Source organism: Rattus norvegicus, chromosome 4 (genome assembly GCF_021556685.1).
Source record: "Rattus norvegicus strain SHRSP/BbbUtx chromosome 4, alternate assembly SHRSP_T2T, whole genome shotgun sequence".
In the NCBI taxonomy this organism is placed as follows: Eukaryota; Metazoa; Chordata; class Mammalia; order Rodentia; family Muridae; genus Rattus; species Rattus norvegicus.
The window spans coordinates 180187974-180207808 of NC_141537.1; the positions used below are offsets into that span (position 1 = coordinate 180187974).

Sequence of the window (19835 nt, forward strand, 5' to 3'; positions counted from 1 at the left end):
CTCTGCTTACAAAATGATGCTTAAAAGGCCTGTGGCCCTTCTTGCTCTGGTGTTGTAAACAGTGCTGGTTTATGTATGCACACAGTGGGGCTTTAACTGCAAGGTGCCTGAGACCAGTGCTGCCTTCCCCCTGCCTTGACCTTCCTTCGAAAATGGATGGTTCTGGTGGGTTAAGGTCCATACTCAAGCTGTTCCTGGTAGCCCCTGGTTCATCAGACTAGTCTTGCTGGCTGTCCGAGAGAGTGGGTGCCAAGGAGAAGTGCGTCTTGCTGGCTATCAGGGAGTGAGTGCCAAAGGAGAAGTTCGGAGAGCTCAGGGACATTTGTGGTGGGAGATAAGAGGTAAAGAATGATCTCCGAGTTCACAGTGGGAATATCCACTGAGTTTCCGGCTGTGCTGGGGGAGACACTTCCGGTACTCATGCTCCTCCTGCTTCCTATATGACTGACAGTCTAAAGGAGAAAGGCTAAGGTCAGGAAACAAAGACTCATTTCCCTCCCCACCCTCTTTCCTCCAAATAGCTGGCGTTGGTGTGTAAGAACTGAACTCGTCACCCTGCTCCCAACATCGAGCATCCCACAAGTGTGCCGGGGAGCTGGTGGTGCCACGTGCTCATCCGAAACAGCCGAAACAGCCGGAGGGAGCTGAGGGGTTGATCTCGAGCAGTGGGGTTGCTTTGCTTTTCTAAATGCTTTCACTTTTTCCTGTCTCCAGTTTCCCAGAGTGACTTGTGATTCAAGTGTCACTGAAAGCTCAGGTGTCTCTGTCTGTTCGTCTCTTTTCTCTCTGTCTCCTTTACTTTTTAAACAGTCGACTTCAGCCGGAAGCAGTTAGACATCGCTAAGCAAGTTGCGCCCACTAGGAAGAAGCTCCACAAAGACAGCCCAGGGCACAAAGAGCCAGGAGTCAGCTGGTCTTGGCAACGTTAAACTCAGAGATATCAGCTCAGATGTTCCTTAAATTGTGAAGCAAAAATGGAGAAGGAACAAAAAACAAAACAAAACAAAACAAAAAACAAAACAAACAAACGAAAAAGGAACTATTCAGTTGTCCCTGGAGGCTGGCTGTGAGCCCGCGCAGAGGAAGTGCAAGGAGTGCAGGGGTGCAGGGGTACAGAGGAGGTGGTGTTAACAGCCTGCTGGTCAAAGAGGGGAGTACAGAGAGCTTAACTTGTTTCTCAGGACTCCCTGGGGTGGAAGGAGTTGGGCCTGCTGTGCCCGAACAAACAGAATTGCAGAAGTTGAGCCTACGCTGCTTATCACTTCCCTGAGAAGAAAAGCACATTTCCAGTTTCCTGTGCCTAAGAGAAAGCAAGCACCCAGCGCCCTTCACGCTGCTCAAACCCAGGCTGACCCCGTGCATATGGGACAGGGGATCAGGATGAGGCCTATGCACCAGGCGAGTCTTTGCTACATGAACTAGAGGAAACAATTCCGGAAGAACACAGTCCCCAGCACTGCCCAGACTCAGGAGCAGAAGACCAGGGGCGTTGGTGTAAGTAACACAGTCCACCCCAGCTCATGTTGCCCAGCTGGGGAGGAAGGACCTCTGCCATTTTCCTGGATCCCAGCTGCTGGGTTAGCCAGTGGATGGGTTAGGAAGCAGTGCCTTAGGACTCCCCGGGATCTCTGCCTCTAGCCAGGACCAGACCCCTTCACATACCCCGGGCTGCTGCTAGATTTGTCTCTGGCTGTCCTTCCGTTTAAAATGAAACAGAGCTGGGACTTAGTTCAATGGCAGTTTAGCCTCGTGTGCAAGAGTTTGCATCAATATTATACACATGTAAAGTTGTTTTTAAATGTTTAATGTGTACTTAACGAGAGAGAGAGAGAGAGAGAGAGAGAGAGAGAGAGAGAGAGAGGAGAGTATGGATATACATGCACACTTTAGTTTTGTTTTTGAGACAGGGTCTCAGTGTATAGTTCCGACTGACCTAAAATTCTGTGTAAACAATGCTGGCCTCAAACTCACAGAAATCCACCTGCTTCTGCCTCCAGAGTGCTGGGATTAAAGGTGTGCGTTCCTGTCCTCAAATACACTTTACCTTTTGAAATCGGTGTTTAGACTTTGGTGTGCCAGTCAAAGGCTCTTGAGCATTTAACTAAGAGTAATATGAGAAGACAATTGTCAAATTACAAATGTCAGGCTATTTATAAACCTGCTTTATTCTAGAAACATGAAATGGAAAATATAAAGGTTATTTCCCTCACCACTTACCAGACAGCTGGTTTTGTTCAGTGAACATCTTAATTTAGTGTGTGTGTATGTGTGTGTGTGTGTGTGTGTGTGTGTGTGTGTGTGTGTCAGACACAAGGATTCCTTCACCTTGTGTGATCAAAGTGGTGCTTGGTCTGGGTTTGTTGTGAATTGGTGTGCCTTTTCCACTATTGGTATGAGGAAGTGGCTGAAAATTTAAGGAATTGTCTGTTTTTAGAATAGCAACATTGTTCAGTATTTTATCGTTACTGTCTCAGGCTGTGCACACTCACTGGTTTTCAGTGTTTCTGAAAGCAGTAAAAACTGTTCTTTAAATCAGGACGGTTACACAGTGTCCTTGCTCCGGAAGCTTTGGAGAAGGATCTCTTGTGATCAGAGCTGCCGTGTGGAGGTGTGGATAAGCAGCTGTGTCTGTCTGGTGCTTCAGAGCCATGCTTAGACACCAACCACTTACATCTGCTTCCGATGAAACTGGTATTACATCTCAGAGTTCTGTGAGCAAGTAAGAACCTGGGTCCCCCTCCTCAAGGGTTCCCTGTGGTATCTGAGGAGTGTCTACATTCTAAAGGTTGCTGTTGGGTTCCTCGCTGGTTACAGTCCTTCAGCCCAGCCTCCAGGGACAATTGGTTGAGATGTTATTAAAAGCTGTGACCTTGGCTTGAGCACTTTTTTTTTCCTGTGTGGACTTCCTTCCTCAATGGACCTGCTCTCAAGCTACCATAATTCATGGAACTTGTAGATGTTTGTATTTTGCCTGCCCAGAGAAGACACACCTATGGGGGTTTTGCTTAAGACCATTTCCTTATTTGAAGGTCTCTCTCAGACACCTTTTAAAATCAACTTTTGGGCAAAGAGAGCAGTTAACATCTTCAAAATGTTGTACATAGCAGGTGGACTTGAGACATCAGTGTCGGAGGAGAGTAGCCACAGACACACACATCCCCCGCCGCCAGCCAGGCCCTGCATGTTCTGAGTCAGATGCTTGAATTATGAATCGGAAAGAAAGGTAGTCAAATGTCCTCAGCTGTTCTGAAACTCTTCAGCTAGATGAATAAATTAGCGACTGTTCTGACCCATCTCAGATTCATGTGCCAGGTGTGGCAAGATGGAGTTGGTTTTTCCAAATGAGCAGGCCAATGACGACCAATGCCCACAACAGAGAATGAGGAAGTGGTTGGTCACATTTGATTTGGCATCTGAACAGCAGTGAAGAACCTAGTCCATGTGTCATTTGGCTGCAGGTCTGGCTGACCTGTGGAGAGATTAAGCACACATTTGCCTCTAAGGTGGAGTGCACCTTCCTGCTGTTAGCTTGCCTGAGTGGTTGCTTTTATTTTTCTTTTAACATTGTATCTATCCTGAGGCCACCTGCATGTTTCCTTTCTTCCTTGATTATAAACAAGTATCTTGTGTTGATAAGCAGTATTGGGTATCTGCCACTCTATTCTTCTTATTTATTTTATGTGTATTCGGATTTTCCCACATATATGTCTGAGCCCCATGTGTGTGTCTGGTGCCTAAGGAAGCCAGATGAGGGTTTGGAGGTCCTGGAACTGGATTTTTTTTATGGTTGTGAAGCATCATGTGGTTGCTGGGACTCTAACCCAGGTCCTCTGGAAGAGCATCAGTGCTCTTAACTGCTGAGCCATCTCCCCAGCCCCTTCTTTGATTTTTTTGAGACAGGGTCTTACGTAGTCCAGACTGGCCTGGAAATGGCTATGCAGCCAAATATGACCTTAAGTTCTCCATCTTCCTGTGTCATTCTCCTGGGAGTAAATGCTAGGATCACAGGTCTGCGCCCCCTCGGCAATACTGGACTATCAGCAGATACTTTGAACAAGAAATGTAAAAGCATTCTTAGGTGGAGGCCAGGCATGTAACATAGCCAAGCCTTCTTATCTATAGGAAACACAGGCAAGAGCTAATCTGGGCTCTCATGATGCCACTTGACAGATCACAAGAGGGCTGCCCGAAGGAACCAAATATACTCCTTCAGGGGGATCCTGAGAAGAGCCTGTCTCATTGTCTAATAGTGTTTACATGTGAATGACACAGGTTAGGGGAGGCTTTCCACTAGACTGTCTCACAGAAAACTCTTCCTGATGGCCTCTCTGTGAAAGACATGAGTGCATGAGAAGGGACCCCCTGAAGACTCTGAGGACAGACAAAGGGTGACAATCATATGCCCTGCTTCAGCAGAAACTAGAGGGACGTCAGGGAAGGAACAAGCATCTGGGTGACAGTGACACACATAGATAAAAGGCGCTGGGAGCTGAATGTTGCCGTGCATGCCTAAGTCCCAATTCTGAAGGTCATGAGGGGATGGCCTGGGCTATGTAGAAAGGCACTGTCTCAAAAACAAACAAATGAAAGATGCAAAAGGTTGGGCGAATCAGGAAACAAGGTGAAAGAGTTTGCTCAGCAGTTCTGAGTGGGTAGAGGGCCAAGCTTTCGCAAATGCAGATACAGATGTAGGGCTGATAGGATGGCCCGGGTTGGAAAAGGCTCCTACCACTGGGTCCTATAACCTGAGTGTGGGTCCTAGAACTAAGATAGCAAAAGAAAGAAAATTCCCACAAGACATCCCCTGACTTCCACAGCCATGTGTGGCATGTGGGTGTGCTCGTGTGCGCTCATGCACACACACACACACACACACACACACACACACACACGTACACACTCTACAGGCATGCATGCACCTGCATGCAGAATAAATAAATAAATGAATATAAAGAAAAATGCAGTTGTAGATGGGATATGCAGATGCTGTAATATGGTGGCTTAAAGTCAAACTGGCCTGTGTTAAGAAACCAAGTCTGCAAGAGCAGCTGCCAAAATTGGGCAAGTCACCTGACTTCTCAGAGGCTACCCTTCATGGAAGGCTGCTTCTGGGAATTTCAAGGAACAGAGCACATGCACCACAGCATTAAGGTGTGGCCAGAGTTGGTGTGCATGTCCTGCTGGAGCAGGCTTCCCGTACATGCTCTCGCTCCTTGGCAGCCGTGTCTGTGTGCGATGACATGCTCTAACATGGGAAACTCTCTTATCTCACCAGTCTGCCTAACTAGGATCAGGGCTGGAAGGGTTGAACTTCAGCCCTCAGCAGAAAAGCCCAGAAGCCTATGGCTGCCAAGCAGGCAGCAGGAGCCTTTTCAACTGCCTTTGAGAAAGTCACACACAAATGTCTGCACCTGGGTCCTCCTCCCAGCCTCTCAGTTCCCCCACGGGTGAGGACCTGGAGGACAGATCTGTGTTTACCTCCACAGCCCCAGAACTCCCCTGCCTCTGCCCTGCCTTGGCACCAGGCAGGAGGCACTGAGATTCCTGTTACTTCTGTGTGTCTCCGACATCCTTCCAGGCCTTCTGAACAGAATGCCTGTGTGGTCCGTGCCGTCTCCCTGGCTCCTAGCAATTGAGTAGTTTTCTTACTGTGCAAGTGACAGTCGAGTACATTTTAAAGTGGTTTCCATGGCACACAAACCTTGCGTTGTTTTCTTTTTGTTTATTATCTATTGGCCTTTATTATTGTTATTTCATCCTTTATCCATTTGCACGTGTGTGTGTGCGCATGCACATGACTGCAAATGTCCTTGAAGGGGTGGGGAGTGGGTCCTCCTGGAGTTGAAGTTAGTGGTAGTTAGAATCCTCCTGACTTATGCCCTGAGAACCCAACTCAGGTCCTCTGAAAGAGCAGCAAGCACTTTCAAATGGTAGACATTGTTGTTGTTGTTAATTATTTTATTCTGAGTTAATATAATTACATAATTTCTTACTTCCTTTTCTCCCTCCAAATCTTCCCACACACCCTCCTTTCTCACTGTCTTTTATTTATTAATTGTCGCTACGTGTGTGTGTGTGTGTGTGTGTGTGTGTGCATGTGTGTGTGCCTGAGTGCGTGCACACATGAATTCAGTTGCTTTCAGAGCCCAGAAGAAGTCATTGGAACCCCATGAGCTACAATTACTGGTGTTCGTGCAGAACTTGACGTGCGTGCTTAGAACTGAACCCTTAAAGCATACATGATCTTAACTGCCATGCCTGAGTTATTTTCATTCATATGATTTTCTTTTCTCTCTGTCTCTGTCTCTGTGTCTCTGTCTCTGTGCCTGTCTCTATCTCTGTGTCTCTGTCTCTCTGTGTGTCTCTGTCTCTGTTTCTCTCTATCTCTGTCTTGTGTCTCTGTCTCTATCTTTGACTCTGTGTCTCTGCTCTGTCTCTCTCTGTCTCTCTCTGTCTCTGTCTCCCTCTGTCTCTCTCTGTCTCTCTGTCTCTGTCTCTGTCTCTCTCTCTCTCTCTGTGTGTGTGTGTGTGTGTGTGTGTGTGTATGTGTTTGGTCTTTTGAGACAGGGTCTTACTATTGCTCTGGCTGTTCTGAAACTCACTCTGTAGTTCACATTGACCTCAAACTCACAGAGATCTGCCTTCCTCTGCCTCCTGAGTGCTGGGATCAAAGGTATACACTGTGCCAAGCCCTCGTCCATGTGATTTTTCAACTCTCTCCTTCATGCAAAGTCATAAAACATTCGGGCCTTAAGTGTGCTGTGCAGCTAGCTTGAAAAGGCATATGAAATTCAGAATTTCTGCCAGTGAGCGCCCCTCCCTGGCCTCACCTCAATCAGCCATCATGAAGCCACCCAGACAGTTGTGCTGGGCTGGAATGGAGGGAGGACAGAGGTGTCCTCCACCTCCTGTCTGTCCCTCTCACACGTGTCTGAGATCTGTTATGTTTACAAGTAACATGGTTGGAGTTGTTGGGCTGCATTTTCTCCGTGCGCGTCCCATGCATTGATTCTGTCTGTTATTAGCGATCTAAAAATACTTGCTGTTTTTAGTTGTAGATAAAGGCACTGTGAGAAATTGTGCACACAGCTATGCGGGGACATGTTCACCACAAATAATACCTACGCGCAGAGTTATAAGTCACAGTTTAGTTTTAACTATAATTTTTTTAAAAAAATTCTACCAAGAAGCTGGAGAGATGGATCAGCAGTTAAGAGCGTTTACTGATCTTCCGCCGGACCTCAGCTTGGTTCCCAGCACCCATACCGCAGCTCACAGCCATCTGCAACTCCAGTTTCAGGGGATCTAACGCCATCCTCTGGCTTCGTCAGGCACTGCACTTATAAGGTGCACACATAGATGGAGGCAAAACATTCATACACATAAAATTAGAATGATAAGCAAATCTTTAATTTCCCACCATACCAAGTGCCCCAAAGTCCTCCAGTGCTGTATGAGGGTCTGTGCTCCCCAATTTCAGTGTTTGCAGTTTGGACCCCAATCTTAGTTCATATTTATAAGCAACCGTCATGTTGAGCAGTTTTCTGGCTGACTCTGGTTTTGTGGTTTTCCAAAGGGCTTATTTATTAATAAACACACAGATCATTAGAGCGATAGCTTCTTTGTCAAACTTGATTTAAAATTGCATTTATATACCCATTTGCAGTATTAATTGGAAACCTAGAAACCCTGTTTAGTTTTTTGTTTGCTTAATTGATGTTGTTGGTGCTGGCTGAGAGACACCCCAGCTCTGGGCTACCTCCCAGCCTGCCAACCCAGAGCCTCAAGTGTCTCTACCACTGAGACACACCCATCGTCCGACTCTGATGTATAGGTTTTTAGCTTATATCTGTGCTAACACTCACGGTACTGCATGCCTGTGGGAGTCAGGGGACAATAGTTTGGAGTCAGTTCCCTCAGGGGATTGAACCCGGGTCACCAAATTGCACAGTTGGTACCAAGACCCCTGAGACATCTCACCAGGTCCAGACTCTGTTGTCTTTTAACACTCAAAACAAGTAGGGATCTTTTTTTTTTTTTTAATCTCCTGCAACATGTGCTGTGTTGTGCAGACGTCTGTGATCGTTATGTGGCGTCACTGATGATGAACGCTGCAGTTCTGATAACAGCAGGTGTTTGATCTGCAGCAGTAAGTTGAGAATTCGTCCTCTGCCTGAGAGCCATCAGTGCACTGTCATTTAGAAAGCTGCTTAGGTCAGCTTCCTTCGAGGCAGGGCATCTGAGACCTCTGGTCTCACAGGAGGCAACAGGGGCCAGTGGCCCTTGTTTGCCCTGGTTCTACATGAAGCCTGAGCGTCCCCAACTCTGCAGCTCCAGCTGTGCAGAAGAATGCAAACTCCGAATGCAAACAGGAGGCCATCATCTGACCTGTTCTGTCACATGGAAAATATGGAAATCGCCGCGACTCGCTGTGAAATTGAGTTTTCGGTAGACAGTATTATTCTTGCTCATGTCTTGTCTGGTCGTGGTGAGGGAATTTTGCATCTGTGTTTTGGAGCTAGGTGGCCTCGAGAAGCCCTAGACTTGTAGAAGCGTCGCCCACTGCTTGTATTCTGGGAGGAGACATCCGCGTGCTTCCTACAGTGAGCACAGGTTCACAAACCTAAAGGGTGTCCAGGGCATGGTGGCTCACACTCATAACCCCAGTACTGGGAGGCTGGCCCAAGACTGTCCTTGGTTTGAGACCATGCTAGGCTACACAGTGTTCCGAGCCAGCCTAAGCTACATAGCAAGACTCTAACCCCCAGAAACAAAACAGGAACAAGCAAGAGTTCTGGGCTAGCAGAGGCTGGGTTGGTGAAGTGCTTGTTTTGCAAGTATGAGGACTGGAGTTCAGCTCCCAGATGGTCCATGATAAATTCCGGGCATGGTCGTGCACATTTGTAATTCAAGCAGATGTGGGGAACAAGCCACAAAGGAAGCATTTGAGCTGGGAGGGAAACCTAATAGAGGACACCGGGTCGGGGGGAGTCAGAGGAAGGTGCAGAGATAAAAAGGTTCCATTACTTTGAATACCAGCTAATGTAGACGAACTGGTGAGATCCAGTTCAGTGAGAGAACCTGTCTCAAATACGGGTGGATAGTCAATCAGGGAGCTTGTTATCGTCCTCTGGTCTCTGGGTTTGTACACATGTACTAACTCGCATGGATTTATTTTCCTATTCTTGGCTATGATTCAAAGGCTGTGGGCTACCAAATAATATATTCCCGCATAGCTTAAAGAGTTAAGTAGGTATTATCCCCAATTTCCAACATCTGGGGGATAAGGCTTTAAGCCATTGGGGAAATAGATGTTAGTTATCCGGTATCTAGATTTTATGCGTTAGAAAGATGACTTTTGTTTTATATGGCTTTTTGAGTTGGGGGGAGGGGTCTCCCTATGTAGCCCAGGATGACCTAGAACTGGCTCAGGCTCCCACGTGTCGAGATGACAGGTGTGCACACCGCTACATCCGACTTAGAAGGACAGTTTTTTTTATTTACTTATTTATTTGTGTTTTTATATGTGGATTGTTTTGACTGAGCGTGAACCACGTCTGTGCCTGGCCCCTGCAGATCTCCTGGAACTGGAGTTACAGATAGAGTTACGGATGGTTGTGGGGAGCCATGTGGGTGCTGCAACACCAAACCCAGGTCTTCTGCAAGAGCAGCTTGTGCTCTGGACCGCTGAGCCCCGTCTCCAGCCCCACAGAAAGACAGACATTTTATTTCAGAGACTAGTAGAGTTCAGTCTTGAGGACAGTGCTCACATCAACATCTGACTCTCTGGAAGTATATATGTTTATAAACTCAAGTTTACCTTTCTAGGTTGGATCACTGCCCAGCAACCCACAGTGATCCTCTTGTGCCCCCCAACAGTAGGACACACCCATTTTCCCTACGATGCCAGGGGTCTGACCTTAGACTCTCGGGCCCGGGCACTTTCTCCCCTCCTTCTTTCTTCTATTTAGGTTAGACTTTCAAAGTGTTCTTTTCTTAAAGTACTCATTAATTTTTAGTTTTATTGTTTTAATTACAAATTATTCTCTGTGTTTTGTTTACACGTATGTATGTGTACATGTGTGCCTTGTATCTGAGAAAACCAGATTGGATCCTGAAGTTACAGTTGTGCCATGAGGGTTCAGGAACTGAACCTAGGTCTTTTAGCAGAGCAGTGGCTACACTCAACCACTGAGTTCAAGACTCACTCATTCACTCACTCGTTCATTCATTCATTCATTCGTGTATATGTGTGTCTGACTGTGTGCATGTGCATGTGTAAATACTTGGATGTCAGAAGAGGGTGCTGGGTCCCCCAGAGCTGGCATTACAGACATCTGTGGGATGCCCAGCTTGTTATATGAGTCTGGGATCCAACCTCCAGTCCTCAGACTTTCACAGCAAGCACCCTAACTGCTGAGCCATTTCTCTGCTTTCCCTTCAACGTAACCCTAAAGTAGAATGGATTTGAGCCTCCTCGTTAGTCCATAACTCAGGAGCCTAAAGGACGAGCTAGGTCAGCACAGGACAGAGATAGATGAAACAGGAATGGTATTTGCACACATCTCTTTCCAGGACACATAACTATAAACGAGATATAGAAAAAAAGTCACACCAATTAGGTAAAGTACCTAAAAGGTATCCCTGTGACAAGTTGATCTTGAACTTGAAAATTCTCCAAAGAAGCTTGGACAGGTGTGGTGTGCATATCTGCAGTCCTTGTCCTCTGGAGGTGGCAAGAGGACCAGGAATTCAAGGCTAGTTCAACCATCCCAAGAAGAGCGACATTTTCAGCATTATGGATAGTTGGTAGACACCATCCTCTCGAACTAAAGCCATACTTTTCTAACTATACTATAAATAATTATATTTCATTATACATACTATATGCATATAAATATAGGATATAATTATGTTTTAATAATAAATAAAATAGTTATATATTATGCATTATTCTGTTTAATTATTTTTTCATTTTATTTTTATTTATTCACTTTATATCCCACTCACCGCCCCTCCCCCTCCTTGTCCTTTGACAGCTGGAGGTCCCCCTGGGTACTCTGACCCTGGCCTGTCAAATCTCTGTGAGGCTAGACTTATCCTCGCCTACTGAGGCCAGACAAGGCAGCCCAGCCAGAAGAACAGATCCCATGAACAGGCAACAGCTTTTGGGATGGCCCTCACTCCAGTTGTTCAGGACCCACATGAAGACCAAGCTGCACATTTGCTACATATGGGTGGGGCAGGTTTATCCCATGTATGCTCTTTGGTTGGTGGTTCACTATGAATACACACACACACACACACACACACACACACACACACACACATACATAGATACATAGATATGTGTATATTATATAGTATATAATTTATTTTATGTTCAATTTTTAAAATTCTTTTCTCATATATTACATCCCAACTGCAGTTTCCCCTCCCTCCTCTCCTCCCAGTTCCTCCGCTCCCCTCCCCTCTCCCCCAGATCCACTTCTCCTCCATTTCCCTCAGGAAAGAGCAGGCTTCCCAGGGATATTACCAAACATGGTGTATCAAGTTGCAGTGAGACAAGACACTTCCTCTCCTATTAATGCTGGACAAGGCAGCCAGTAGGAGGGAAAGGGTTCCAAAAGCAGGCAAAAGGGTCAGAGACAGCCCCTGCTTCCATTGTCAGGAGCCCCACAAGAAGAGCAAGCAAAACAACTGCAACACACATGCAGGCCTGGTCAGTCCCATGCAAGCTCCCTGGTTGTTGGTTCACTAACTATTTATTTTTTAACTTTTAGAAACTTACATTTATATGTATGTGTTTGTGTACATGTATGTACATGTATGTATGTGTGTGGAGGAGATCACCTGGAACATTTATATGTACATGTATGTGTATGTACATGTGTGTATGTACATGTATGCATGTGTGTGGAGGGGACCACCTGGGACATTTATATGTATGTGTATATGTATGTGTATGTATTTATATGTGTGTATATGTATGTACATGTATGTATGTGTGTGGAGGGGACTGCTTGGGACATTTATATGTATGTGCATATGTATGCATATGTGTGTATGTGTATGCACTTGTGTGCATGTGTGGGGAGGGGACCACCTGGGAGAGTTATTTCTCTCCTCCCATCTTGTTGGTTTCATGGTTCCAGTACATCAGCTTGGCAGTGAGCTCACTGATCTATCTCACCATTATGGCCTCTGTGAGCTGCGTCTCTACAAACTTCTTTCTACTCGGCCTCAGGATCTTAGTGTCGATGTTCAGTGTATGGATCTTACTCATGGGTTACATAATTAGGGGGATACAGTAAGGATTTTATAGTTATGCTTTCCCTCAGAGAATAGTGATCAAATCTGCTCATTTTCAGCCTCTTTAGGCTGTGGGCTCTCTCTAGGGCCTGTTGTGTCTGGTGCTTTTGATTATATTATGGTCTGTCTGTCTTTCAATCGACTCTGTCATTGTCTCACAACAGGGCTTAGCTGACGAGTCTCCTCACTATGATCCCCGGTCCCGCACAGAGAGACACCGACTTCTACAGGAGAGACTGGTAAGCATGAGGTTTTTAAATTACTTAAGTAACCACTGTGATTTGGCTATTATAGCAAAACAAAATGTAATTCAAGCCAGGCATGATGGTTGCACTTCTTTAATCCCAGCAGTCAGGAGGCAGAAGCAGGCTGCTCTCTGGGAGTCTGAGGACTGCCTGATTTATGTAGTGTGTTTTAGGCCAGCCTGGGCTACACTGTTGTGTCAGAACAAAAACACACTCAAACCACACAGAAAACAAAAAATGGACAGGGATTGGAGAAATTAACTCAGGGGTTAGAACACTGGCCGTTCTTCCAGAGGACCTGGGCTTGAGTCCCTGTACCCTCCTGGCCATTCACAACTATCTGTATTTCCATGGGATCTATTACCCTCTTCTGGCTTCCTCGAGTGCTATACTCCCATGGTGCATAGACATAAAGCCAGGCAAAACACCCATATACAAAACAATAATAATGGTTTTTAAAAAGTCACTCAGCATGTATGAAAAGACTGAGGAATATTACTTTTCTACCAAAAGTTTACCAGTCAGTAAATACCTTTCTTCTTCTTCTTCTTCTTCTTCTTCTTCTTCTTCTTCTTCTTCTTCTTCTTCTTCTTCTTCTTCTTCTTCCTCTTCCTCTTCCTCTTCCTCTTCCTCCTCCTCCTCTTCCTCTTCCTCCTCCTCCTCTTCCTCCTCCTCCTCTTCCTCCTCATTTATTATACTGTCTAGTGTAAGAGGTAGAAATCCTCCTTTTGACCTCAGTACTATGAAGAACAGGGTAAACTGGCCTTGCCCATTATCCCTACCCCCTTCCCTAAGCCTTGTTTCTACCTAGGTGTGAATTGTGTGGACTTGGGGTGTTTGAGCATCCTGTTAACTGCTGTCCAGGGGTGTTCTCTCTGGTTTTGTTTGAAGATGCTTGAGACTGAACCTGGAAACCTCACAGATCTTGGCAAAGGCTGTATCTGAACCGCATCTCCAGCCTTCTAACTTCCTATTTGGAGACAGGGTTGTACAAAGTAGCCCTGTACCCACTTTGTGGCCCAGGCAAATCTTGAATTTGGATGCTCCTGCCTGCCTCCTGGGTACCCTCACTCTAAGCCTCCACTGCGGGGCAGGTATGAATAAGAACTTGGATTTGCTGTGGCTTTGGGAGAAGCTTTGTTCTGTGACATCTTCGCCTGGGACCTCTCACATCCTGGCCACTTTTTTTCTTTGAAATCTTAAGTGTTTATTTTATTTTATGTGTGTGAGTGTTCTGCCTGCACATATGTCTGTGAACTACATGTGTGCACTTCCCATAGGAAGCCGAGGAGAGTGCTGGCTCCTCAGGCACTGGAGTTATAGATGGTGGCGAGTCACCATGCTGGTGCTGGAATCCGAAAACTGGGTCCTCTGCAAGAGCACCCGGTGCTCTCTGACTCCCGTCTCCCTTTCTAAGAACTGTTTCTATTAATTGAGAATTTCATACAATACAGTTAGCCATGTTCACACCCCTCCAAACTCCTGGGGACCCACCCCCCACCTCTCTCCTCATCTAACTTCATGTTTGTTGACCCCGTTCCCACCCCAGTGAGTCCTTTTTCTTTTTTTAAGCTGAAGGAATGATCTTGAGAACCATGGGGTGGAACTTTCCCTTAGACAGTTAATAACGCTGGTTCTCTATTCAGAAGCGGCCCTGCCACAAACCACAGCAGAGGCAAGAAGGAAGCAGACATCAGGTACTTCTGACCTGGAAACAGAAGTTCCTAGAGGTCCAGTGTACACCCCTGCTGGGTGAGTGTGGACACGCCCCTCCCCGCTCCCTCCCACACATAGGTGGGGAGGGCTTCCCGGAAAGAGACAATAATCAATAACAATGAAACTGTCCAGGGAGATACATTGGATATTTGTCTGTGGAGTCAATTGATTTAAACCGGAAGATCCATGCTATACCAGGTGCCATCATATGCAACGAAGAATAAATTCTCAAGTAACAAGACTTGGGTTCAGAAAACACTCCACAGAAGATGGGAGAAAGGAAGTAGGAGGGAGGAAATGAAGTAGAAGAGTGTGTGGAAGAATCCGGACGGGTAGAATTGGAACAGCACAACCAGCACTGAAAACAGAAGGGAGAGCATGCGAGCGAGCGTCGGCCTTTGCGGAGTCCGAGCCTATGTGGATTTAGAGGAGTTAGTAAGGGTGAGGAGAAAGTGGTGAATTGTGGGACCTGGTGGCCCTTCTGTAAAACCACCAAAGGTCAGAGAATTGCATCCTGCGAACGGCCCCTCGACCCTGCCTGTGTTTGTTTTATTCATGAAAAGTCTCATCTGGGCACCACCCTCACAGCAGAATTATGGCCGCATCCTGTGCTCTCCACGCTCCTGTTAGCTTCATTGTCCCTCTACACAGTCGGATGGGGAGGACGCCAGCATAATTCCCATTTACTGTGTCTACCGTTTGTGGGACTGGAGACAGAGTACATCCGGTGGTGCTCTACCCACCCAGCTGCTCCCCTGGCTCCCGGTCCATTTTACTTTTCATTGAGGAATATTTCTATTAATATTTATATTTATTAATATTTTAGACTATCCTATCTTATCTCATGTGTGTGATTGTTTTGCCTGAACATATGTAAGTGGACGCCATGGGTGCCCGGTGCCCACAGAGACCAGAAGAAAGTGTCAGATTGCCAGAGCTGGATTTACAGGAGACCGTGAGCCACCAGGTCCTGGGAACCAAACCAGGGGACTCTGGAAGACCAACGAGTGTGCTTCAGTACTGTGTCTCCTGCCTGTAGCTCTCACTTTGAAAGGTGAAGAAACAGAAAAACACCAAGCGAAATTTGCCTGAGATCGCGTGTCCCTTTCCGTATAAGCGAATTGGGGCCCTGAGGGGAGACGTGATTTACCTACGACCACACCACCTGCAGGAGGCAGAGCAGGGATACGAACCAAAATATCATAATGGATAGGAAAGCTGCGTCGTTTTAAAGATTAGACTTGGCATCTTCCTGTACCCCAAAAATCAGCAGCCACACTCCCTGAAAGACGTGGTTTGTCTCTGCAGCGGTTCCCGGCAACACAGCCCCCGCAGCTTTCCTCCCAAGGAGTCCTGGAAGGCTGAGTAGCATGCATTCTAGGCCTTTTCTAGCCCTGCGGTCTCCATGGCAACTCCTAGGCATCCCTGCTGAAACATACAAGCAGCCTCCTCAGATGAACGCCCACGGCTGTGTGTTCTTGTACAATTTCACTTAGGAAAACAGGCCGCTGTTGAGAGCTGTCTGCTGGTTCTGCACGTTGGAGCTGTTAGGGGCTCGGTGGACCAGGGCTTCTGTCCGCCGGTACCCACACCTCAGTCTGTGGGGTTTTGTTTTGTTGTTTGCTTTTAACAAACGCTGGCTCTACCTCCATAGAGCTAGGCATCTAGGGGTTTCAGAATAAAATGTTAATAGGGTTGGATTGGCTTTTACTTTCCCAGATGTGGTTCAACCAACCTCTTGGGCAAGAAAAATTTAATCCTTAAGATAATTTGAATCTGAAACTCACCTCTACTCTTGCTCTCATTCTTCCCTGCTGCAGATGCCTTGTGTCTTGACGGCCTCACAGCGATTCCCAGGAGAGGACTGACACCCATCTCATGTGCCAGTAACTCAGCCCACGCTGCGTGTAAAGCCCCCACCCCCGAGCAAGGAGCACAGGATGGGGCTTTGGACATGACAAGAGGATCTCAGTAAGTGAGGTCTCAGCCGCCGCCCTCCTCCAAGGGCGTGCGTGTCTGCTAAGGAGCTGTATTTTATGGGCATCACTACTTCTTGGCTACCTTTTGAAGGAGCTTCTCCAGCCTTCTGGGGACTCACGGTTTAGAATCCAGGCATTGCTTTTGAGTTTCAGGAGAGAACTCTGAGGAGCACACCACATTTTTACTGCTAAGTTGTCTGCAATGAGTCTTGGGCATGGTTCAGACCCCACACCTTTGTTCTCGCCTGCCCTTTAAAGCCAAAAGACTGACTTTCAGAAAACGATGATGACCACAGTGAGAGTCCCTTCTGCTCCTCAGCGGAGGAAACAAGACTTTGAATTGCAAATGTCGTATTTTCATTTCTGGTTGGCTTTTCTGTCCTTAGTAACTTCTCTCTGGTGGAAATAGGAGCTCTCCTCAGGCTGGTCTGGGGAGGGGTACGGGGGAACTCTGGTAGAACCCTGCTAATTTTTGCAGAAAGCCCACTCTTTCTGCCTCTACCTCCAGGTGCCCGCTCCCCACAGAAGGCTCCGTCTTGGGACCGCAGCTTCTAGACTGTACCAGAATGAACGAGAACCAGAGTACTGATGTGAGTATGACAGAGATCTGTCTCATTCTCAGTACCACCGTATTCTGATCTCTTTGGGGACTGTTCCTCCTTCCTCCCCTTCTTTATAAGAAATATTATGGGACATCCTAGGACTCGTGTACGTAAGAAATATCTAACTTTGAAGCCAGGAAGTTAAAATTCAGTAATTTAGGGGCTTTCTGTTCCATGCATAGTATAAATCTGGGTCATGGACCGGAAAGTCAGTTCAGTAGTTAAAAGCACTGAACACTCTCACAGAGGACCTGGTCTCAGTTCCCAGTACCCACCGGAGGGCTTACGACCACCCCTAACTCTAGTTACAGGGAGAATGAGACCCCCTCCTGGCCTCCGTGGGCACTGCACCATGTGGTTCACATGCACGCATGCAGGCAAAAGACCCACACACATAAACAAATCTAAAATAAAAGTAGAAACAAGATCTAGGTTGAGCGAGAAAGGGAGAGTTGGGTGGAGTGGCCTGAACTTTGCTCCGCATCTTGTTTTCATATTTGAATTTGCTAATGGCCGTAATAAATCTCATGGCAAAGACTTTCTAGGACCCAAGATCGGGGCTAGATAATCTTGGAGGCATTGGCTTCTTATCAAAGAGTGCACGTTGCCAGAGGCAGGCGCTAGTGGTACTCCTCGCTAATGGGGACGATGGAGAACCACACCAGGCCAGACAGACATTCTGTGTGTTCGTTCCTTCCTTGGTGTTCAGGGTCTGATAATCCACCATAAACTTCTCACACCAAACAAGTAGTCAACTCTTTTGATGTTGTTCACAGCTTTGAGAACTGTCATAACATTGGAACACCTCAACCACATCCCCCGCCCCTGTCCCATACACCCCGTTCCTAGGCGACCAGCAACCTGCTTTCTCTAAAGACTTGTCTCTCATGGAAGTCTATAAACAGAGTGAATCTCTCTGGCCTCTTGGGCCTGGCTGCTTCTGGGTAGCCTTAGTTTTGTGCGTATAGTCCTTCTCGGGTCTATACTCGCTGTGCAGACCCTTCTGTTCCTCACTGGCTGGTGTGCAGTGGAGAACTTCCTGGCCTTCTGGGAACAACACGTCTGTGGCTATCAGTGCACAGGTCTCTATATAAACTGTCTTAAATGCTACTGTGTGGTGACCCACGAGGAGAATCACCGCCTACTCAGGCTTGCTTTCTTGACAAGCTGCAGAACGGCCAGTTTTGTCACTATCGGCAGCTACCTCATCACCCATACCATTTCACTGCAGCCAGCTCAGAAAATGCAAAGTGAGACCCTCCTGGGTTTGGATTTGCATTCCTCTTATGAATAATCATGTCGGTCATCTTTGCATATGCCTGTTGGCCATTATCTATTTTCAAAGAAAATAGGCCTTCTGCAGTCAGCAGACTTTTAAACGAGTCGTTCTTTCTCTACCTATGTTTCTGAGTTGTTCTCCTCATCCTTCCTGTAAAGGAGGCGCACGCGTCGGGTTTTTATACATCTGTAATTTCTGACATGTAATTATGTATAGTTTTTATATATAATTACTCGTGTATGATTCCTAGTCATTGGTACCCATCTCGCCCAGAAGCTAAGGACAGGCATTAAAAGGAACGGAAGTCCTCCGTGGCTATCACTTAGCTTTCTTCTAAGGTCTTAATACAGGAAGTTGGCCTTAGCCGCTTACAGGATGTTTGGTTGTTAGTAATTTCCTCTTTATCGGGCACCAATTTCACAAAGGGGGAAGCGGCAGCATGAGTTGAGCGCCAGCGTGGTGCTTCTGGAAATCATTTCCGTGAGCCGCTCTTCCCCTGGCAGAGCGGGGCGTGGCCTCTGCTTTGGCCAAGGAGGCCAATCAGAGTTTTGCCGAAGTTGAGGGAGTTAACTCATTTGTCGAAGATGGCTCAACTAGTAAGTAACAAACTCAGGGTTCAAATTCAGCTTCCTGTAGCCTCAAAGGACCTGGGCTTTCAACATCTCTCTTAGTTCACTGCCTCCTTCGCTGCGGTCCCTGGTGGTCTGATGCCTAAGGGACGGACTACTTTGTGCATCTGACCGGAGCTGGTGGTCCCATCGGCGGGGTCTGTGGCTGAGCTGTTTTGTCTGAGGTCTTGACGACATCCACCCAGAAGCAGAAGCCCCAGAGTCACAGTAGACACTTCTCGAGCACGATGCCGGAAGAATGTCTGTGTCCTCTGCAAAGCCAATGCCCCCTTCTTACAACCCCAGGAAGCTGCCTCGGTCTGTCAGCCGTACAGTGGCGTGAACTACCGGTTCTTCATATCCAGGTTTCTGTTCCCCAAACATGCTCTACAGCCGGAGACTGACGCCTCTCCCCTGCCTTGTCCCCTGAATGAGTCTCCAAAAGAAAGCTCCCCCTTCACGCGCCACCCACCCCCTGAGCATCCAATGGCAAGCTCTGATTCTGAGTGTTCTCACGCGTGATGAGAACGGGGATTAGAATAAGGACAAGAGAAACCTGAGCAGAACCCATAATCCGGGGTCGCCAGAGTTCACAGTGGAGATGCTGTCCTTTCCCTGACCCCTGGCTTTACGCCATGCCATGGTCTCTGTCCATTTCTGTTCCTTCTGCTCACCTCCTGCTCAAGCCGGTCTGCCACCCACCACACCTGCATTTCTACCTTTATTTCCCCAGCATTGCCTGGTGTTATCTTTGTAGTTCAGCCAAACCAGGCAGGGCTTAAATCACGATAAATCATGTATGCCTGTCTGGGCGTTCCCCGGGACGATGCTGTTTCTCCCTGGGTTGAAATTCTGTTTGGTTCTCAAGGCCAGTCTCACAAACCAACTGTTTCACAAGGCTGTTCTGTGGCGACAAAATGTGGGCGCTCGCAAGTCTCCACTTCTTGGGATATAGATTTCTAAAGATTGGGGTTGGAGGTCAGGTTTCCTGGGTTACCTTGGGTATTCTCCAGAGAAGTCTGTGACTGAAGTGCTTTCCTTTCTGGATTCTTTCCACTCACTCCCTTTAGAGACCCCAGTGATTCTTTTAAAGT

General features: G+C 47.0%; 1 protein-coding gene across 15 annotated transcripts in view; it reads left to right on the top strand.

The window, feature by feature from the left end:
• The first annotated feature begins 1156 nt into the window (after positions 1-1156).
• Irag2 (inositol 1,4,5-triphosphate receptor associated 2) overlaps positions 1157-19835 on the top strand; it is a 57445-nt gene continuing 38766 nt past the window's right edge. For 7 of the 15 annotated variants that reach the window (XM_087658952.1, XM_087658950.1, XM_087658958.1 and 4 more), the window contains exons 1-5: positions 1283-1494; positions 12477-12551; positions 14204-14309; positions 16094-16244; positions 16761-16842. In XM_087658952.1, coding sequence (XP_087515078.1) covers positions 16228-16244; positions 16761-16842 — 99 coding nt within the window. In that variant the 5' untranslated portion in view covers positions 1283-1494; positions 12477-12551; positions 14204-14309; positions 16094-16227. 15 annotated transcript variants of the gene reach the window in all.